The sequence below is a fragment of the Aotus nancymaae genome, unplaced genomic scaffold (assembly GCF_030222135.1).
Source record: "Aotus nancymaae isolate 86718 unplaced genomic scaffold, 86718_ANA_hifiasm-v0.15.2.pri h1tg000033l, whole genome shotgun sequence".
Classification (NCBI taxonomy): Eukaryota; Metazoa; Chordata; class Mammalia; order Primates; family Aotidae; genus Aotus; species Aotus nancymaae.
In genome coordinates this window covers 58,306,140-58,330,019 of record NW_026988447.1, presented here as the reverse complement: position 1 = coordinate 58,330,019, position 23,880 = coordinate 58,306,140, and the positions used below count along the sequence as shown (strand labels likewise).

Here is a 23,880-nt window from a genome sequence, read left to right as displayed (position 1 = left end):
CCTGGCTTTACAATTGGTTGTTTCTCTGAACTTTGTCTATTCTGAAGCCTGTAACCAATAACATATCCAAAATATGACCCTAAAGCTTAGTTTCAGAACCTTAAAAATACACCGATATCTATTATTGAGACCCTTATCATACCTTCCAAAGTGGTTTTAAAATACATAAATAATAGCACATCCCAGGCATGACAGAAAAAAATACAGGCATAGGGCTCTTCTTGAATAGTGAGGATATTCTAGCAGCAGGCTAGAGAACTATTTGTAGCCCGCCTGCAAGAATAAAAAACTAAGTTCTTACCAGAAATATGGAAGTATGACTTCTGATACTAATTTGTTAAACAAATCCAAGACATTCAAAACAAATAGGCAAAAGGAAAAAAGCAAACAAAAAATATTCTATTTTCAATCTCTCCACCCATACTTTTAAAAATTAGTCCATCAAAACAGAAACTAAATTCATGATTCCAAATTTATAAATTATTCTCTGCTTGATTCTAACTGCTTAATTCACATTTGCACTTTATAAATTCAGGGTGGAATGATCTTAAATTTCTTTTTTATAAAACAACTTCTAATGATGTTGAGGCAAATAAGTAGTGTTTTATGTTTTACAAAGAGATAGAGAAAGGACTTAATATTATGACAACCATTTTACTGATAAAAAAAAAAAAACTAATGCTTAAAGGTGTTAGATAATTTCTTTGAGGTCCAGCATATTTTTAAAAAATAGGCTAATGAGGTTTTCTTCTAAATTGATATCCAGTGCTCTTTCAGGCTCACCCACTATCCCATGCGGAAATTGTAACCTCATTCAACAGTATGTTCTTAGAAATGAAAGTGTGATGGTGCACAAGGCATACACCCAGAGGAAACAATGGGGACAGCCACAGATTAATAATGCATGAAACATCAAAGTGTCAAATGTTCAATAGTTACGGCTCACTTACTCCTGAAGTAGAGAGAAAAGAAGAGGTTAAGCATATCCCCAGGCAAAGAGGTTCATCCCATGTAAACCAGAAGTCATGAAGCTGCAGAAGAGAAACCGAGAAAGGTCTGAGAAGATGGATGCTTCTATACATGAAGCTCAGGCTGCTTCTAGCATCCCTCATTGGAGCTGATTCTGAGACAGTGTCTTCCTGAAACACTGCTAATCGCCAAGCACAAGCCCCGAGTTCTCTGCCAGGGAAGGGCAGTAGACTAATGGGTCGGTGGTAGTCACATCCATTCAATGAATAATGATACACGTTTTTAAAAAATTTTTTAAACGATAGAATAGAAGGGTAGAATAGCACACAGCTGAAGAGAAGAAAAGGACTAAAATTGAAAAGTCATACTGCATTACCTACAGTAAGAGAGTTTATTTCTCAAACTTTTTTTAGGAGTGTGAGTGGAGAAGGGGGCCTACAGAATCACAATGTAAAATATATTTCTTCCTCTGTCAGAAATGTTTAAAAGTCATTGGGCTGTATCCTAATTGGCGCTTGGACAAAGGTCAAGCAGTCTGCATTCTTAGCAGCCCCAGTGCCACTTTTGTCCCTTCTTTTGTGTGCTCCTGCCATTGCCGTGCAGATGTTCCAGGCAGGTTTCTTGCTAACCATGTCTTTAAAGTGTCAGTACTGAAAAAGTGAGCAACGACAATACAGTCCGAGCCACTTCCTTTCATTCCTTTTGTTTAAAACTGATTGACACAGTTGTCATCGTCACATTGTAAACTTTGATAATACATTTTGACCTACATAAATTTAGAGCTGAAGAAGAGTCTATGTATAATTTATCTCCCACCAGGTAGTCAATCAATTTAAGGCAACTGAATTTAATTCTTCCACAGAGCTTTGTTATTCAAGATTTAACAGAAAGCATTGCTTCTGATTATTTGAAATGTTTGTATTAGAAGTCAGAGGATGCAAGTTCCAGTGGAAATTTCTTTGTCACAGGCATTGATTATACTACATTGGGCAGATCATGAAACATATCCAAGTCAGATTTCCTCACGTGTAAAATGAGCAAGTTAAATTAGGTAATTCCCAATGTGTCACCCAGTTCTGTGTCCTGTTTTAGTTTATTGTGAAAGTTCTTGAAACTTTTAAATAATAAAAGTTTCTCTTGGTCCTTTTTCTAAAACTGTCCATCTTGATTGATATTTGCGTTCAAGCAAATATTTAAGCACATATAATATTTAAGCACATTTGAAGAATCCTCTTGCTTATTAAAATTGGACATTTTAAAAGAGTCTTATCAGGTTAAAAGTAAATGTTAAGAAGGTTTTTCACTCTGAAAATCAATAAATTTTTTATGAAAAATAAATAGCAAAAAACTCTTTAGTCTATAGTTCAAAATATAAATATATATTGTTTAAAATATATGTTCATATTCTATTAACATTTTATGAGCTTCAGTCATAGTAACTTGCACATTCTAATCAGACATGAGTTTCTTTAACAAGTCCATCACATATAAAAAAAAATGGGAGTCCACTTAAACTTCAAATATTCAATGAAGTAGGGTTAAAGGAACAAAAAGCACTTATCTTGGTAAGAACCTACATAGCATTTTTTCATCACCTGTGAATGATGAAAAAGAGCACAGGATGAATTTTCAGCAGTCAGCTTGATTGTTATAGCTTTACTTAAATGATAGGCTTTTTTGCTATGAGAAATCATGAAGACTTGGTTGCCCGAATCCAGACAATACGAGGTTAACAAAAAAGGTGTAATTTTTCTTGTCAAGGGTTTTTCTGTTGTTGTTGCTGTTATTTCTGGCAGGATTTCCAAAACAGTTGAGCAAGAAATGGGACTTACAATTTGATAAAGCTAAAAGTAGATAGCTACATATGTGGCAGGTGATTCCAAAAAGGAAAATAATGTCAGTAAAGAAGAGAAAGTGGAACAGAAAGAAAAGAGGCCTGTTGAGTGAGCTGGAGGAAATGCCCACATGTGTAGGTAGATAATTGTACAGAAATAAGGGAAGAAAATAAGAAGGAATGAACCAGAAAAGAAAACAGAAATAGCATAACAGTAAACATACAAAGGAATAAATTAGGCATAAGTACTAGACAGTAGGCTGCTGAGAGTACAGAGCATGGTTAACGGGATACAAAAGACTGGATTTCAGGAGACTAACACAATACCTGTTGCGCCAAATTTCAAAGGGTTAAGAGGAAATAGAATGAGCAAGTGAAAACCATTATTTGAACGTAATTGTAATTTCAGATTATTTTAAATGATAATTCTTCCCTCTGCCTCTCACTTGGATGAAGTTTTTTTCCTCCATTACCAGTTAGAAACGTTTACTGGCAGATTATTTTCAATATGCTCAATGAAACGGATCACATGCTTCCAGGAGGTGTATTTCACTCTTGATTTAACATTACTGAAATATTTTCAATTTATCTAAATCACACACAAAGTCTCAAATGAAAAAAAAAAGAATGAAAATGAGATGGAAACAGTGAATTCCCAGTTTCTGAGTCCTCCTGGAAGAGACAGCTGACACTCAGAAAATGTTGTCAGCCTTCCAAAATCCTACCAAGCTGTCTTGGCCAATACACTATGTGGAAAGTGTCAAGAATCTTATCTTTTCAGGGGCTACCTCACTTTGGAAAATACCAAATTTATACTGTTAGAATTAGACTAACATCTTATTCAGTTATTTTAGTTCTTGTGGTTAAACAACTAATGCTGTCTTGCGTATGACCTCCACCTATTAGGGTTCTATTGTTAATGTCTGGGGTACTGATGTTTCCATGCTCTTTCCACAATTCCACTAATTACTTAATTATGTGCCAGTTTGCTTATTTTCTACAAGACAACATTGACTTCTCTCTCTCGATGTAAACATTCAATAGTAGAAATGTGACATCATGTGTATGTGTACGTTTATTTTGTCTTGTTTTGCTTTACACTTCTTAGCCTCAGAGTAATTGAGTTCATTTGTTTCCTTCTTGCATATCATATGCATTAGTTTAGCCACCCCTGCCCAAATTAGTGGGGACGATTAAGCTGCCACTTCTCATTTGGTGCATGAGCATTTGACTTTACTTATTTCTGTAATGGCAGTGGTAATAATGACATCAGCATAATAACTAAGTGCACTTTTTTCTTCTTCAAAGATTTTTTTTCATGTATGTTATCCTCACCATTGCCCAGTAAGTTAAGCATTATTACTTTTATGGTTGTTGTTGTTATTGTTATCCCTATTTTATGGGTATATTAAAAAAAGAAAGACTAGAGAGATTAAGTGACTTTTCCAAACACATTAAATTAATCAGTGGTGAGTGGAGTTTAAAACCCGTTTGGAAATTGTAGTGCTGTGATGCTGATGCAAAGCATCTGATTCTCTGAATGGCAGCTAGAAGAGGTTAAAGGTCAGGAAAAAGCAAAAGCAATATAAGACTCTAAATTTAGAGAAATTCCCCCATCTGATCAGGATGTAAGACATGCCAGCCAAACCAGAAAAAGCCGTTAAAGAGAGGCCATTGGGAAAGTCTGTGCTTCTCTGTCACATAAAGACATTCAGATTCAGGAAGATGAGGACAGGGGAATTTGTTGTTGGGTATGAGGAAAGAAGAGAGAATAAACTTCATGCAACAAAATCTGCTTTCCACTTGGGGTGACGCTATAACTTTATATTTTAACGGGAAAGAGTAGAAGAACTGTAGGGATGTGTGGGAGGGCAGGGAGACAAGCAGAAACAGAGATGAGAATGATGGATTGCTATGGTGCCTGCTTTAGTATCCATGAAGTACTAACATACTTCGGGCTTCTCACAGTAGCAGCTGGGAGCAACAGAGTTTGGGTTTTGCTGTGGCTTTTAATGAAATTGGGGTTATACCCATGTCACTCAAGTACAGAGAGGGAAGAGTAAGAGTTCATATTCTCTCCTAAATTTAGAATAAACAGCATATTTTAGCAGCATAACAAGGTGGTTTAATATATGGGTTCTAATATTAGATTGCTTAGGTTTGAACTTTAGCTTTCTCCATTTATAGTGGTGGGACTTTTATACATTGTATAACCTCTCTGTGTCTCAGGAATATCTATTATTTATTAAATGTTTCATCATTTGTAAAAATAAGGATGATTTACTTCAAAAGGCTGCCTAGAGGATCAAAAGAGTTATTGCCATTGAGCATTTAGTTTCATGTCTGGCACAGAGTGAATACCCAATTAATGCTATCCCTTATTCTAATTTAATGTGTGCCATAAGTTTTTGCAAGATAGTTTAAGGAAATAATATACCTGAAGATCACTCACTTCTTCTATTCCCCTGAAGAAAGAACAATCTTATTCCAGATGATAAAGCATAACATGAAGATCTAATGTCTCTCAGGGAAGGTTTGGACAGATCTACCACTTTGAGAAGTCATTTTCCCTAATTGTGATACTATTGTTTTGCCATTTCATTTACTTATTTACTCACTGATTTTTTTTTTATTTTAGATTTTTTCTTTTTTGTTTTAGATTGTTTTATTTGTTTTAAATTAGATACTGCAAAGTATTTAAAAGGATATTTGAAGTCCATTTGTCCCTTTGGACTCTGTGGAAAAAGACAAGTAACATTTTTTAGAAATTTACCACTTTGTGTTTTTGCTGATTTTATTTCTAAATTTATTGTTTAAAGCACATAGAAAAATCTAAACTATTATTAAGATTCCCAAAATGGAATCTGTTGTACATTTTCAGGGGCTGTGGAATACATGTTAGAGGAGTAGCAATTCTGTTGTTAGTGATACATAAACCAATTACTTCAGTTAGAAAACAATTGAAATGGAATATTGAAATCTTTCTGCCTTAAAGTTTTCTTTGATTCAATTTGCCATTACAAAGAAAAGAAAAGAACCTACCAAATGTTGTATCAATTGACCTCGTCGAAAGAATGATTTATATTTGTCCTAACAAAACAATTAGAGAAAATAGGTTATTCTGCTCTAGTTCCTGTAAAGACTGGACAGAGAAGAAAAATTGACCTTTGCTTACCTTAAACAGTAATACTAAAGTTTTCTTGTGCATTCTGTATTTAATCTTTCTGTATAATCTTAAATCGATGCTACATAATTCAAAATGTCTATTAATTATGATTAATCTTACTTCCTTTTGGTTTTTGCTTCTGGATTGTTAAAAAATGACTCAGTAAGAGGCTCAGGCAGACACAAATGTCACATAAACCTTTTGAACAATCAAATAAATAACTAAAAACATGTTTATCTCCTTGCTATAAATGAGTACAAGTGACTAGAGGCATAAGGAAGTAAAACAACTCCAACAGGCCGTCAGAAAATCACAGGCAGAAGTAAGATGATGTAATTGATTTTGCTGTTAACTCAATACTAAAGAATAAACAGCCATGAGAGACTGAGTCTAAAATGGTAAATATGTTAACTATTGTGCATTTCTTCTAAAATGTAACAGATTATTTAATGTACTTTTAAAGCAATTTTGTAAGGAAATGAAGAAGAGCCAATATTTTCCTAAATCAGAACATACTAGCTATAGTTCTATCACATTGCCTTACCTAATCTTAAAACTACAAGTTTCAAAATATCTTGGAAAGGAGAAGAGGGGGCAAAAGTTTGTATTGGAGAAGAAGAATATTCAAGAAGATTATGATAGGGTCAGAGTCACAGCTGGAGTAAGTTTGAGCAACTCTGTCCTCTTGCTCTCTCTAGTCTAGCACACAAATAAAATGATGGATGCTCATATGAGATTATCATTAAAATATTTTTCTTGCTATTCATGAGTTAACTTTCCACTTGTATCAGCTATCAATTTTCTATAATTCATGGTGAGAGGAATGGAAACTTAATGTAGATTATTTCAAATTCTTTTATTTTTGAAAATTTAATCGTAAAAATGATTTGCCTTCATGATTAGGTTTAGTGTTAGTCAATGTCCAGAGAAGCTAGCAGATTATTTACTCTCAATCAAGAGAAAGTTGGGCTGAGGTTAGGAAAAGAAAAAGTCATAGATAATTTCAGAAAGTAAAGAGATCACCTACCAAAGATAGAGTATATAGATTATTTCAGTGAGCACTTTCATGAATGTTTGTGCATAAAGATACAGCATACTTTTATTAAAGAAAATGCAATCTACAAATATTAGTACTGTTTAACCAGCTCTTTCAAGCTTCTGTTTCAATGAATTTCAAGAATTCTTTTCTCACAACAAAACTTCATCCAAACCACTATCCTTCAAGTGTCCAAGTCATATTAGAAAATCATAGAATCTGAATTTATGTTAAGCCATAGCTTCTATTTAGAAACACATGCCAAAAAGCTTATCTACATTTAAAATATAACTATAAATATCACTATTCTAGTCACTTTTAAAAGAATTACAAAATGCTACTGCATTGAATTCAAATAAAATTCATCTGCCCATCTCAAAAGGACAAAAAGAATAAAAGAAGCAATTACAACATAAATCCAAAGGTTTTTCGTTCACACAGAAAAAATGTGAATTGCAAAAGTTAATTTTTTAAAATAGTTTGAGTTTTTTAAATTTGTTTTGAAGATGGCCCATAAAAGTCAGTACCTCAAACTTCAGAGGTAATATCGAGCAACAGCATACTTCATCAAAATATATTTATTCACATGACATTGAAGATTGTGTTTGAAATTACTTTTAATTTAGAACATCTGAAACAATCTCCTTAGAAATTGACGTATTTATTAAAATATATATTATGTACATATATTCGTAACTGTCCTGAAAATTTATCCTATATATATATATAGTATATATATGCAGTACTTATTAGCAATAGCTGCTAATAAAAGGCAAATTAAAACATTGATGTGGATAAGCAGCAGTCAGGTTTTTTGTTCATTCTGTATCAATCATCTGAATACTGTCACTCTCAATTTCCGATGCCAGTTTCCATCATAATTCATATTTTGTCTTTGAAAGCAAACCTAAAATTGAGAATGTAACACCTCTGGAGAACAGTGCATTTTCTCTCTCTAAATCTTTTCTAAAATTTAAAGGCACATTTTCCAGAAGTGATATTACAGATAATCTACTTTGCCTATGGAACAAGTAGAATTCCTGTAAATAAGAATATTTCTTTTTATATAAAATAGGCAATTTTCAATAAAAATTTAGAGCTCAGGTAGTCTTATTTTCACTTTTGTAGATTAATGAATTACTAAAAATATTCAGTATTTCTTCTGCAGTGGCAATATTTAATTCTCTATCCTGAAAAATAAAAATAGGCAATTATTCAATTTCCATTTAGAAGAAAGAACACCAAGGCCTGCGTTTCCAATCTGCCTACTTGAAGCTGCATCTTACAGTTTCTTCCTCCTGTTTCCCTGAAAGGAATATATGTCAACATCGTCTGTCAAATATAAATGGAGTTGGGGGAAATCAAACGTCTTATTAAGTCTTAGGATGATACTTATGATTAGCTAATTTGATCAGTTGGCAGTTTGATTCTAATATTTTCAATCATATTTTGCTATTGTGGTACCTAAAATTTCAGCTCAGCTACATTTCAATTCTAGAGTTTTTTGCTACAAAAGGAAATGACAGCTTCCCTATAACAGCCTTCCTAATTTCCATTTCATTTCTGAAAATAATACTAAGAATGTTGGTGACCACATAACTATAGAATCAAGAAGATAAAGAGACTCATAAGTATCCAAATAATTATTCTTTTTACTTCAAAGGGAAAATATTCTTCTATGTGTTTCTTCATAATAATACATATTTTAGATCATTCGTTAAACAAGAATATAGAAAATAAAATCTTCCTATTGGCCTATACCCCTCCTGCTATTCAACCCAACATTTTGTTTCGTTTTACCTTTATCTTGACTATGTTAACAATTTTTTCACAAGCCTAATGTCAAATTTTAACAATCCAGGATTCCGTTATGTAAATATAATAAAATATATTCCATATATTTTATGGAATATAACTGCTAAGTTATGAAGGGCATATCAGAAATTCAGCTCATTTTTGAAATAAATATATAAACAAATTCTCAGTTTAAGGAGACATAAGTAGACTTCCAAACTCTTTAAGAAGCATAATTAAGTAGCTATTTGGAGACGTAGGAAAGTAAAAACATATTTTATACCTATTTACATACAGATATAGTATCAAAACGTAAAGCAGCAGCTAAGTTCTGGAATACATCCCTTAGTCTCCTCTGTGTAACGCTATGACTAAAGAAAAGACGCACGTAACTGATCTTCTGACAGAGGAACATCAGGTGTGTGGGCCCAATTGTGGGACAGAAACAAAAAGCGCTTTCCAAAAATTCCCAGAAAATACATAGATTAGAATGGAAAGGAACCTCAAGACTCTTGAGTCCTTCCCTGTGTCCTTGGAGGAACTACACATTAAGCTTTCTTAAATTGGGAACATGAAATGTGAAGTCAGTAGCATTAGAGGAGTCATGATTTGGATTGAGAAGATCCATTCTTTCTAACCCCTGTCCCATCTCATGACAGACTTCTAAGAAACTGTCAGGTTTATTGCTATTGAAAATCCTGGGGTGGCTCCCGGGAGAGGAAAGGGATGAAAGTGGTCACATACAGGCGTAGGTATGTACACGTGTGAGGACGTGCAACGGTTATGTTTGTATGTACGTATATGTACTTTCTTACATTTCCCGAGACCTTAAAAAAAAATCTGATAGCTGCTTTAGTAATCCCTTGAAAGAATAACTGAAATGGTTGACATTTCAAAGCTCTGGGAAGAGTTCTAGACCTGCAAAACGAGCAAAATTGCAAAATTGTCCCCGTGAGAGGGCAGGAGGGGCCAAGCCCGGGCCTGAGTGTTGTCTCACGGTCCATCCTGGCCTGGCCCTCTCAGCCAACCTTCACCCTGCTGGCTGCGCTGTGGGCAGGGGCTGCGGAGGACACCGAGAGCGCGCAGAACCGCAGCATCAGGCTGCTGCAAGGAAACTCGGATCTTTGGGGCGTGGGCCGCCGCCAGGGGTTGACACTGTGCAAGGTTTCTGTGCGAAGTGCGTGTGCCACTGGCAAACTGGCTTTTAGTTTTGGCTTCCCACAAAAGGAGCGGAAGGGGGAGCTGTCATGATTCCCAGTGCCCGCAGAGCCCCCTCTCCTGGCCACTGAGCGCCAGCCACAGCTGGTACCGAGTGTGCGCGCTGCTGTCTCTGTGCGTGTCTATTTGTATAACTGTTTGCAAGTGGCTTTCAATCTGTCTGTCTGGCAGAGACAGAGGCGCCCTGCGGAAAGTTCCCTGTCTCAAAAACGCCTTCAGCGTCCTGCTATATCGCCGGCGACCCTAGGACGCTGTCATTGTCATCTTATCATTTTGCTTCTTTCCGGGTGACTTATTTACAATTCTGCGTGAGTGAGAAATGTGCGTCTATTGGAGTTGTTTTGTCTGTGACCTTACTTCTTTGAAGAAAGAAAGTGGTTGGGAGGGAAGAAGAATCTGAAAAGGAGTGATTCCCCCTTCGGATTATAAAATATAATGGACAAACGCCCAGTATCTCACTGTCTAGGCTGAAATCCCGCTCTGCCACTTATACTAGCTGTGTGCCTTGGGCAAATCCTTCATCAGTCTGTGCCTCAATTACTTCATTGGCAGAGTGGGAAAACAACAGTATCTAGCTCACAGATTTGTGAAGATTAAATGAATGAATACGTAAAACGCTTAGAACTATGCCTGGCAGGTTAATAGGTGCTATAAATTAGATGCTATTAACATCTTCATCAGTTGCATCACAGTGTCAAATGGAAGGACCAACCTGACCACTTTCTCCACAGGAAAGAGCTAGATCTCGATACGTGCCCACGACCCAAAGCAAAGGTGAGGCCGAATCCTAACCTGTTCACTCCGTTTACTCCGTGCAGTGCAGGACCAGCAACCACCCAGACACCCCCGCCCACACAGACCCTGCTTCAGAGAATCCCTCCCCAGCCGCCTGTTCTCTGTATCTGGGGCCCAGCTCCGAATGTTGCCGATGCAATGGCAAACTGCCAGCTCGAGAGAGCTGGCTCCTACCTCTCCTGTCTGAAGAGTGTGTGTGGGGGGGTTTCCTACCTGCCCCAGGTTTTTGCCCTTCTTACTGCCGCCGAATGCCAGTCCTTGGTATATGCCCGCAGATCGATTGGCAGCCTGAGCAGGCGTCTCCCCGCCCAGAGAGGACTTGATGGAGTTGAGTTTGGCCCGCGAACTGCCGATCTGTGAGCTCTCCACCATCAGCACCGCGGCCAGGAGGAGCAGGCAGCGGGAAGAATCCTTGCACCGCATCAATGCGGCCATCTCCCGGCGAGGGGGTCCCCAAAAAGACGCAAAGCCAGGAGGCGTGGGAATGCAAGGGAGGGAGGACCCCAACACACGGGACCCCTCACTTGGGGCGCGGGGGCTTGCAGATTCTGTTCCCTCAACCCTTCCTGGTTGGGGGACCCAAGACCCTATAAACTCAGTCTTACGCCTCGGGACAGAAATTAGCGCAACCCAAGCGAGACCCGCTTCTCCACCAGGGCAGGAAGTTCTGAAAATAACTGGAAGCAATCAAAGGCTAGACGCTTTCTCGCCAAGGAGGCGTGACCCAAGGTGCAAGAAAACCCAGCCCTGTGGATCGCACCGCTTCCGTTGCTTCTTGCCCCGCACCTCCTTGGTCCCGACGGGATCTCGGAGGCGGTTTAATTCTCCTCTTAATTGATCGGGAGGCCCGCACCAGTTCCTTCTCCTTCGGACTCGGTTGCTTTTCTGTCCTCTCTTTTCCTAGCCTTTTTGTGTCAAACTTTGCAAGACACAATGCTCCTTTTCAAAGTTAGCAGGCGCTTTAATAGGGGATTAGGAGACGTCTCCGGACGGAATCCTCGAGATCTGAAGAGAAATGAGGTCCCACACACGCGCACTCACAGTCGCCCCGAAGCCTTGTCCCCTGACTCACAGGGGACAGCGAAGGGCTGCCAGCACAGCGTTGCCAGGAGAGCGCACTTGCGCTACGCGGGCTCCCGCTCTCTCTGCTCGCTCCCCCCGCCCTCTTTGCTTTTTATAGCTTCCCACAGTGGGTTTCTTTTACCTCCGCCCCCAATTCGAGAGTGACAAAGAGTGAAAACTTTTCTCTCACCCCCACCTCTCCCCCCTGCCCCTCCTCTCCGCGTGCTACTTCTGCTTCCACTCCAGCTTTTCTCCCTCCTCATCCTCCCGCTCGGCCACCACCCTGTAACTACTGGAAAACGGGAATCCAGCTTTTCCATGGGGTGAATGGAACATAGGGACTCCTAATTCCTGACAACAGCTCCCATGGTTGGAGGGGTCTTTGGATACAGGAGGAGGGCAAAGGTGGAAACGGAGAGCGGAGAGCGGCAAGCTGTCACCACCTGATCTCGGCCACCTTTCCTTAGATCTTCCCACCCGTCTTCAGCCCCTGACTCCGCGAGGAGAGCTGGAAAAGCCCTATTGAAGCTTTAGAGAAGTGAGCATCTGCGCATCTGCTCATTAATATTGTGTTCTTTGTGCGCTCACAGTCGGTTTTAGCCTGTGCTTCCCAGGGAGTGTGTGAAGCTGGAGCCCTGTAGGTGCGCCAGGGGGTGGCCAAGGATCCGGATAGAGGGTGGAAAGGAAAGAAGCAGACCAAAGAAGGGGAAATTTGAGCCTTAGATTTCGGTCTTTTTAGTCTCCCCTTTCTGAACCCTGGAGCCCGCCGCACGGGTAGCATTTGTCTATGTCTCTGAAGGAGTGGGAAGAAGGGGGTACTCTTGGTATGCTCCAAGAGTTTGGATCTCACAGCTCGACGGGGCATCTTTACCGTGCCAGGCAACTGCTCTTACTGCGAAAAGGAAATCCCAAATAGGAATGAACAGGGACAGGGAGCCTTTGAGGTCCTGTCATCCTTGGCTTCCTGCCTTCTAGCCCCTGCAAATTCCAAGAGAACCCGTTCCTGTCAGCCCCCCCGGGCTCTCCAGGTCCAGTTCCCTTCAGCGAAAGTCTAAGGTGGCTCCAGGAATGACTGGGACGCGCTGGCGCTTGGGGGCGCCAGTGGCAGCCATTCAGCAAACCAGGAAAGCGCAGCAGGAGACAAGCGCTGAGTTTGGTGATGTCTGGTGGCCAAGGGCAAGACTTCCAAGCAAAGCGAGGGACTACTCGAAAGTTGTTGCATTTCACCTTCACAGACACTATCGTCCAGGAACGGAGAAAATCAAGCATTGAGCCACAACTTGAAGTCAGACGGCTGCAGCTCGCCGTCAGGGGAGGATACTAGCAGCAAACTCTTCAGAATTTTTGGACCTAGATTTCACAGCTTTCACACCTGATCCTGGAGCATGTCCATGAATACAACTTAAACTTGTCGCTAAGTGAGAACGTTAGTAACTCCTTTCTTCTCCCCAAAACGACGCAGAGTTCTAAAGTGGATTTAGAGCTATTCTCTCCAGATCCAGTTTTGCAAATTTCTCTGTTCTGACATATGAGTCTGTCTGCTCTGAAGCTCTTCATTTTCAGAATTTTTTTAATACACAAGCAAACAGGGATTAAAACCTGCACCCTTTGGTATATGTTCTTATCTTTCGAATTTCTTTTATTTAAGGTATTTGTTACGTGTGTGTGTGTGTGTGTGTGTGTTTCTTTCACTTTTTAAAAATATGCCAGGAATAACAATATGGGTAACCCTTGAAGGACATCATACTAAGTGACATAGACCAATCACAGAAAGACAAATCCACTTAGAGAAGGTAGCTAAAACAGTTAAATGCACAGAATCTAAGGTTGGAATGGTGGTTACCAGGGATTGGAAGGAGAGGAGAATGGGGAATTACTATATCAATGATCATAAAGTTTCAGTTAAGCAAGATGAATGAACTCTAGAGATTTGCCATATGGTATTGTACCTATAGCCAACAATAATGCATGGTACTTTTAAAAACTTTTTGAGAAGGTAGATCTCATGTTATATAGATGTAAACTTTATGTGTGTGTGACTTTATATACATATATGTATAATGTATATATGTATTTATGTATATATACATATAACATTATTGTAATAAGAATATTTAACATCTATATATGCCCAGTAATCATTTGTAAGTTTATAGAGTTAAGTGAGGCATTCTAGGCACTAATAAAAGGCAGGGAGATGGGCCCTTACTCTATAAATAAGTACTTAGGATTCAGAACTTAGACTTTACAGAAGAGTATATCTTTTGTCTTCATTCTGATTTGCCAGTCAGAAAGTATGACAGAAAATGAGAAAATTAAGTTAGGAATCTACTGGGTTAAGTATTTTTGAAAAGTAGTTTAGAGCAAAAGGAAAAGATAAAGCTAAACATGTAGGCAGCAGATCCTTCTATATTCACCTGGAAGGGTGTAGACTTTGACCGTACATTGAAGAATAAACACAAATAACCAAGAGAAAATCTGAAGATGCTTTGCCTATTTCTGTCACTTCCCTCTTTCTTTACCTCTAAACAAAATAATATGCCACATAAACAGGCCTGACTTTCCTCATTTGTTCTGCTAAACAGAAAAGAAATATCGAATACAGCACATTCACTCTCAGCGTTGAGTACCATCCTAAAGACATTATCTCAGAGGCTCATTCAACACCCTACAAGTTCCAAAAGCCATTTTTTTTTACAAATACAGTTAAAATAAAAGTCAACATAAAATTTACTTACACAAACATTCTCCCATGTAGAGCAAAATCAGACATAAAGAATCAAATGCTAAAACATACACAGTTATGCCTTAGGCTAAAAAGGAGGCAAAAAACTAATTTCATTCATGACCCAAATGCTTTCTGCAAATTTTTTTTTGACAGACAGAAACAAACATACATGACCCATATGTTGACAAGTAGATGCGCATACACAAAATCAGCTAACTGTAAATAAGCATAATCCTTTGGATTACTGTCATAGCCCCACATGTTTTTCTCCTGTGTGTTTTCCTAAGCATAAAGACACAAGCTTCATATTTTACTTGGGAAAGTAGATTTTTATGCCATTTGCAATAACATAATTAGAGAGTAGATATTTAAAAACAAGACTACAGAAGTAGGAAGTACAACCCTCTTGTCCAGAAGAAAGTGCCTTAATGGATATTTTTTCCTTTGGCCGTACATTCCCTCTTCTCTTTGCTCATCTAGCTGTGGGGCCATTTTGCTTTCATCGAAAAGCCACTACTTTCTCAGCAGTTGTTTCTGGATCCTGGATTCCTTCTGAATGCTTAACCCCAAAGATAAGAATACAACTTGTCACTTTAGTCTTGTTTACTGCAGCTTACTAATTTCCATCCCATTACCTCTCTCCCTGCGTTAGTGAATACGTCCTACAGTAGCCTTTTTAGCAGTTTTTCATGTATTCATTGTACATGAAGTAAGTATGGGGACCTGAGGACACAGTGGTGAATGAGTGGGGGCCCCGCCTCTAAAGAGGCTTGGAGCTCTGCAGACGCCTTGATTTACTAAAATCTGCTTCAAGCCCCTCTCAGAAGTTGCCGCTGTGAGCCTTTCTCAGTTCTCATCCACTGCTGAATTATGCCAGTCTCAGAGTTGAGTCTGTCACAGGATATCTGCAACTTCCAAGCTGAGTTGAATTCATGTGACTTTGGTGATATAAATGATTAAGTACATTCCCCAAATTTCTTTTAGTCTTCAGAATCTATATGCACATCTTAACAGTGTACATAAAAACAATACTTCTACATTTGTTGTTGAACCCAAAGAAATGACCCTAGTGATGGTCACATTAGGTCAATAAGAACAGAATAGCAAACTTGAGAAGGAAGATGATTTTAGTAGGTCCCATGGGACCCCAAATCATCTTGCACACACAGAATAGACATGAAAATCTTTAATGTAGGGTGGGACTTTGATGGATGTTAAAGATACGAAAAATAAGGTTATGTGGGTTTTCCCTTTGCATAGTAAACCAAGTAACCTGGCTCTGTAGTCTAGTAATACTCATACTTTGAGTCTTACCACATAAGATTTTTATGTTTCTCCTCTCCCTAAGAACAACGATCTCATGTGTTGCTGCCAATTAATTCTAAATACCTGGTAAAAAATGTAAGCTTGCATTGATAGAAAATCTTTTGTGTTTCTTGATGGGAGTAATTCTCATACCAGATATGAAAAAAAATGCATCTCCTTTTTGATTCCTGCATTAGTTTCAGCTGCTGATGCTGACTTGCTCAGGTCTCATGGACAACAGTAACAGCTAATAAGAAAAGATCTCATCACCTACATTTGAATCACTAGTTATGCTGGACATAAACATGCACAAGTGAAAAGGGTCAGAAGATTTCACAGTAAATCAATCTGAAACAGTAATTGCTCAGGCAACGGCTTCTTTTCTGAAACTTGACAAGTTAGTTATCTTGTCGATACTTTACCTGCCACTTAAATGAAAGAGGATTACTGAACAGATATTTCCCCTTGAGCCTGAACCCAAACAATAAAAAAATGCAAATAACATAATCTGAAACTTAAGCAGATAAAAACTTCTACTGAGAGTTATGAGTATATGTAACCATAGGTGGAGGTGAAATTAGAAAAAGTCTTCAAATGTTTAATAAGAAACATTTTTCTTTATGATATATACAATTTTTGTTAGTTCTATACAAGCATATCCTTTTTGGTATGTTCTCACTGCTGAGTTCTGGCAGGCTTTTCAAGATTCATCTTTTGAGACAGTACTAAAGTACCAAGTAATACTTGGCAGTGAAATAATCATATGTTGAATTCTTGAATGAGGTTCAATTGCAAGGAATCTCATCTTGATGAGCCACAAAACAAACAACATTTAGATAATCTGACCCAGTGATTTTCAGACTCCGTTCTTTTCAGGTCTCTAGGGTTCTGCAGAGGTCTCAGAGGAAGTTAAGAACTGTTGTATTTTTTTTATAAGATCTCACAGGAGAGGGATCCAGCTCCTGGATCAAAGTTAATTTTTAAGTGCCTGTTTCTGTTATTGTTTTTATTGGGGGAATGGTTGTGTTTGTTGTTTGGTTGGTTTTAATCAACTGTTAACTGATCCAGTTTAGAAGCCACAGTGAATTGGGCAAAATACTCTGAGCCGTCAACCTGCCAAATACATGATGGATTGATTTCTACCCTGTCAGTATTACAGACTATTTCCAAAATGAACATTACTTAAATGGGGAAACTATTTAAAATATGGCAATTTATTTAGTCAGAAATGATTTGGTCATTTGAAGTAGGGAATATTAAAAAATGAAAAGACAGGGTAGCTAATCCATTCATTGTACAATGTGTTTATTCTTGATCAATTATCTGAACCTCTGATTAATGAATATGGCAAAACTTTATACTTATACCGCATATAATATAAACTGTGGTTCAGATTCAAAATAATGGAAAAACTATTTGCAAATAATAAGGAAATAGATTCTCAAGAGGCAACTCAAAAATCTGTCTTTGAAACATAACTGGGCTTGGTAACAGAAAATGAAAAATGTGTTTAGTTTATCTTTGGAAGATTAGTTTGTAATAGATCCTACTTTTCGATATTCTAGGTATAAGTTATAATACCTAGGCTCAAAAATAGTTTGAGATTTAAGTCAAGATACTATGCTGCAATCAGCTTAAGGAATTTTATAGGTAACTGGTTTGAAATATACAGCAACAATAAAAGTAATAATAATAACCAGATTTATTGAGTGCCTTACATGTGCCAGGTTTGTTGAACACTTTTTAAATATAGTGTTTCTTATTTGTATCCCACAATTCATCCCTTTAAGAGAATGAATGTATAGTTCAATATTAAAATAATACTGATCAAAGAGTAGCTTGTAGCACAGTGTGTCTCCATTTGTAGTTACAGATGCCCAGTTATGGCAATAATGTGGATGGCACACAAGAAAAGGGGAATCCATCAGAAGAAATTGGAGGTGCTGTTTTATCCTTGTAGCAGGGACCAACACAGATTCTTCTGGAGGAGGTAAAATAAGTCTTACCTCTGGAGGAGGCAAAATAAGGGTTAACCAGGGTTAACCCTTAACCCTGGTTAAGGGTTGCAAAGAACACCAAAAATATAAGTATGTGAGTACATGTATTGCAGCTTTGCCTAATACAGTAAAACTCTTGGGCCTTAATGATCATAGAGCAGAAAAAGAAAGGCCCTTTGCTACAGGTGGCATATTAGATTTCTAGGGTTTCTATAACAAAATACTACAGATTTAGTGGCCGAAACAAACAGAAATGTATTTCCTTACATTTAGGAGGCTACAAGCCTAAGATCGAGGTGTTGGTAGGTTTGGGCTCTTCTGAGGCCTCTCTCCTTGTCTTACCGATCACCACTTTCTCACTGTGTCCTGCTGTGGTCATCCCTAGGTCTGTGCTCAAACTTCCTCTTCTTATAAAGAAACCAGTCATATTGGATTAGAGCCTACTCTTATTTGATTTTAATTTAATTGCCTCTTTAAATAACTCATCTCCACAACCATCCAATCTTTGACAAACCTGATAAAAACAAGCAATGGGGAAAGGATTCCCTGTTCAATAAGTGGTGTTGGGAAAACTGGCTAACCATATGCAGAAAGCAGAAACTCGACCCCTTCCTGACACCTTACACTAAAATTGACTCCAGATGGATTAAAGACTTAAACATAAGGCCTAACACCATAAAAACACTAGAAGGAAACCTAGGCAAAACCATTCAGGACATAGGCATAGGCAAGGACTTTATGACCAAAACACCAAAAGCATTGGCAACAAAAGCCAAAATAGACAAATGGGACCTAATCAAACTCCACAGCTTCTGCACGGCAAAAGAAACAGTCAATAGAGTGAATCGGCAACCAACAGAATGGGAAAAAATTTTTGCAGCCTACCCATCTGACAAAGGGCTGATATCCAGAATTTACAATGAACTAAAAAAGATTTACAAGAAAAAAACAAACAAGTCCATTCAAAAATGGGCGAAGGATATGAACAGATACTTTACAAAAAAAGACATACATGAGGCCAACAAGCATATGAAAAAATGCTCATCATCACTGGTCATTAGAGAAATGCAAATCAAAACTACATTGAGATTCCATCTCACGCCAGTTAGTATGGCAATCATTAAAAAATCTGGAGACAACAGATGCTGGAGAGGTTGTGGAGAAATAGGAACACTTTTACGCTGTTGGTGGGAGTGTAAATTAGTTCAACCATTGTGGAAGACAGTGTGGCGATTTCTCAAGGACCTAGAAATAGAAATTCCATTTGACCCAGCAATCCCATTACTGGATATATATCCAAAGGATTATAAATCATTCTACTATAAGGACACATGCACACGAATGTTCATTGCAGCACAGTTTACAATAGCAAAGACCTGGAACCAACCCAAATGCCCATCAATGATAGACTGGACAGGAAAAATGTGGCACATATACACCATGGAATATTATGCAACCATCAAAAACGATGAGTTTGCATCCTTTGTAGGGACATGGATGAACCTGGAAACCATCATTCTCAGCAAACTGACACAAGAACACAAAATCAAACATCACATGTTCTCACTTATAGATGGGTATTGAACAATGGGAACATATGGACACAGGGAGGGGAGCACTATACACTGGGGTCTGTTGAGGGGGAATGGGGGGATAGTGGGGGGGGAGTTGGGGAGAGAGAGCATGGGGAGAAATGCCATGCCAGCTATAGGTGAAGGGGAGGAAGGCAGCAAATCACACTGCCACGTATGCACCTATGCAACAATCTTGCATGTTTTTCACATGTACCCCAAAACCTAAAATGCAATTAAAAAAAAAAGAACTCATCTCCAAATGTGGTTGCATTTTGAGGTAGTAGGACTTAGGGCTTCAATATATGAACTTGGCCACAAGGCATTCGACAAAATTCAGCTCATAACAGATAGATTTATAGTTGTAGTTGCATATCAAAACACTTGGGGAAACAGTAACATTTCTGTACAAAAGAAATACAGCAGTTTCTCAGAGTTCCTAAACTCAACAGGGAACTGTGTTGTATGTTTATTTTTAAAACATTATTTAAATATTTGTATTACCATTTTATTTCTGGGTCTGTGTTAATGATATTCATTTTTTCACTTTCTCTCTTTGTGTGACTTACGGGTAAATTAGAAATCAGCTAACTGAGTCTAAATGTGAGTGTCAAGATTCCACTGGAACTCTGAAAATGAAAAGAGAATACAAGCAATTTTCCAAGAAGATAAAATCATTGCTACGTTTTTAAAAAGTGCCTAGTTTATGAAAGATGGAACCAATAAAACATATCAGTACATAATACAAAAGTGAAATCATCATAGATCAAAGGAAAAGGAAGCAGCAATCAAAAATACAGTGATCTAGCAATCAGCAAGTTGTTCTGTTACTAACTTAATTTGTCCGCTTATTTAATTTGATTTGTTAAATTTACTCAGAAAGTTAATAGTTCCTTGGAATCACAGTACCTTTAATTAATTCAAGGCAGTGCTAAATATGTGAAAATGGGAGGGATATCTAATTTCACTGAAACTGGTAATGAAATCGCTTTTAATATATGTGCACCTGACCACTTAAAGTTATTAAGAAATCTGAGTTGGAATAAGCTCAATGTAGGTTTTTTCACCCAAAATTTATAAATGTATTTTGGTTGTTATTGTCAAGAATGTATATGAACATTTGTATATACCAAAGAATAATTAATATCTCCTAGAACATAACAGCTGTTTATATGTTACAGCTGACATTCTTGGATAGCCTTGTTCTCCAATACCAATGTTGTATTTTTAAACTAATAATGAAACTCTCAAACCTTTGATCAATTTGCCTTTTGTATATCAGAATGTATTGTATAAATATGCTCAGTATTAATAGAAGTATTGAAAGTTTGAAAACCATCTTTTTGTTTTATAATCTTCAAGGTATTTCACTCCTCCACTTAACACTGGAGGTAGCTAGCATTGAGGCCAGGAATACATAAACTATAGCTATAAAGCGGGACTCATTTTAACATGAAAAGGCAAACTACATTTCCAGCCTTCTAAGCACCACTTCCAAATTCACTAAATTACTTGATGTTCCTCCTATATGTTAGCATAATTTTAGAAGGTCATTCATTAAAAAAGCCCACAGCTGCAAGTTCTAACCAAAAGTTATACATGTTATCGTCCAAACTCTTCATTTTTCTTTTGCCATGTGTAGATACTGTCTATGACGGCTATTTTTAAGTTAGTTTGTATGGTGTCTGTCACTCACACTTCCTGAACATAGCTAACACAATCATATCTGATTTTGTTTCAGGGACTATTTAATGTTAAAATGTCTCTAAGAAGTATCGAAAGCTTGAAAATCATCTTTTCTAAGGAATGCCTTTAGGTAAACCTTTTTCTAAGGAACACCTCTAAGTGAATCTATATACGTGGGAGATGGAAATACAACTCTTCATGGTATTATTCTCTGACAACAAAAGAATTCCTGCTAATGATAGTAATGGTTATTTTTTTGTTAAGTAGTAATCTTATAGTGATTATTAGTTGGAAATACTGAGGGGTCCAAGTTCATGCAGCAGAGGGCAGTAATGGATACCTGTCATGGTAAGAAAGATGAGCCAGAGATTACTACAACATATTTTTTTCTGGAGAAAAAAGCGTTTAAAGGCCTTTCCTATAACAGTGTTATTGAATAGACGAGAACTGATAAATAAATTCACCTATTCCTCTCATGAAAAGGTTGCAACACTCTTCAAATATTAGATTGATCGAATTAAAAAACATTCAGAAAATTTTCCCTTATCTAACTTCATAGATAAGGAACCACTTTCCTATGTCTAGGCATATGCAGATGTTGCCTATGTAGCATTGTAAAAACTCTTCCCAACTACTCAGAAACAAAGGCATGTACACAACATTGTTAATGGTCTCATGAGTGTGGAGAATGCATTATGAGAAATTAACAACACCTTCTTCATTTCACTTACTACCACTTTATTGTCTGTCTTTCTCTCACTACCTGAAAAAAAAAATGCAACAAAACCCAAGGACTTCGTCCTTAGCGTCCTTTAGTTGTTGTGGCTGCCTACTATCCTAATGATGTTTGTATCTTTTTGTTCTTGTTCTCTCGAAAACTACTTCAGCAGGCTGCTTTCTTCTTCAGTCACTTCATCCTGAATTTACACCTTGTTCCAGTGCTTGAAATAAACCATCAAATAGTTGAAGTTCCAAGATGGCCGGTTAGGTGCAGTTCAGGATTGCAGCTCCGAGTGAAAGTGCAGAGGGTGAGTGGACGCCGCATTTCCAGACGGATTTTTATTGCCCACAGACCAAGAGATTCCCAGGCAGAGGAGCCCCACGGGTTGTCAGGGCGGCTGTTTTGGCTGGCACAGCTGTTTTGCTTGCACCCCGGCGCAGTGGCTCCCGGTGCAGAGTAAACGGGACTGTGTTCCCACTTAGCCAGCAAGGGGAGCTGAAACAGGGAGCCAGGCCAGGAGATTCCCGGGCAAAAAAGCACCACGAATCTCAGCACCATGGTTTCAGTCAGCGCAGTGGGTCGCTGCATGGGAAATCACACAGATCCCGGCACCTATTCAACAGGCGACCAGGTCACCTGGTAGAGAGCCAACCGTTCAACTAAAAAACAAAAGGCTCTGAGGCAGGGAGCCAGGTAATCAGGGTCGGCTGATCCCACCCCCACAAAAACTAAAACAAAAACAAAAAAATAGCAATTGGAAATGCTCAGAGTTGAGAGTTTCACAGCAAGCACAGCTGAACCTGGGACGGTCCAGCTCTGTGGGGGAGGGGCGTCTGCCATTACTGAGGCACTCCACCATTAGAGAGCCAGTCCGCCATTCCTGAGGCAGCCTGCCATTGCCAAGGAAATCCGCCATTACAGAGAGAGTCCATCATTACAGAGGTGGGCCAACATTGCGGAGGCAGTTCTAACTACGCCCATATAAACAGGACTGCAGGGAAGTTCACACGGCAGCTCAGCGAAGCCTCTGCAGGCTTAGAGTGACTAGGCTGCCTCCTTGTGGGCAGGGCAGCCCTGAAGAAAAAAAAAGGCAGCAGCACAGCAGAAACTCATAAGGCCCTAATTCCCTGGGACAGAACACCTGGGAAAAAAGAAGGGGTTTATGAGTTCTGCTGCTGCAGACTTAAATTTACCAGCTCAGCAGCTCTGAATGAACAGCAGGGCTCACAGCTCAGCACCTGAGCTAATATAAGGACAGACTGTTTCCTCAAGCAGCTCCGTGACCCCCATATATCCAAAGAGTCACCTCATAAAGGAGAGCTCAGACTGACATTTGGCAGGTATCCTTCTGGGACAAAGCAGAAGAAGAAACTGGTAGCAACCTTTACTGTTCGGCAGCTGCTGCAAGTGATCCCCAGGCAAGCAGGGCCTGGAGTGGACCTCAGCAGTCCTACAGCAGAGAGGCCAGACAGTTAAAAGGAAAACTAAGAAACAGAAATAACTTCATCATCAACAAACAGGACGTCCACTCAGAGACCCAATCAGAAAGTCAACAACTACAAAGCTGACAGGTGGATAAATCCACAAAGATGGGAAGAAACCAGCACAAAAAGGATGAAAACAACACCCGAAACCAGAATGCCTCTCCTCCTACAAGGGATCACAACTCCTCATCAGCAAGGGTACAAGAATGGATGGAGAATGAGTGTGATGAAATGACAGAATCAGCCTTCAGAAAGTGGGTAATAAGAAACTTCTGTGAGCTAAAAGAACACGTTCGAACCCAATGCAAAGAAACTAAGAACTTGAAAAAAGATTTGACGAAATGATAACGAGAATGGACAACTTAGAGAGGAATATGAGTGAATTGGTGGAGCTGAAAAACACAACACGAGAACTTCGCGAAGCATGCACAAGTTTCAACAGCCGAATTGACCAAGCAGAAGAAAGGATATCAGAGGTCGAAGATTAACACAATGAAATAAAATGAGAAGGCAA

General features: G+C 38.6%; 1 protein-coding gene across 1 annotated transcript in view; it reads right to left on the bottom strand.

Moving 5' to 3' along the window:
* DKK2 (dickkopf WNT signaling pathway inhibitor 2) overlaps nucleotides 1–11,955 on the bottom strand; it is a 102,541-nt gene extending 90,586 nt beyond the window's left edge. The window contains exon 1 of the mRNA XM_012436616.2: nucleotides 11,026–11,955. Coding sequence (XP_012292039.1) covers nucleotides 11,026–11,247 — 222 coding nt within the window. The 5' untranslated portion in view covers nucleotides 11,248–11,955. The remainder of the gene's footprint in view (nucleotides 1–11,025) is intronic.
* Nucleotides 11,956–23,880: the final 11,925 nt, after the last annotated feature.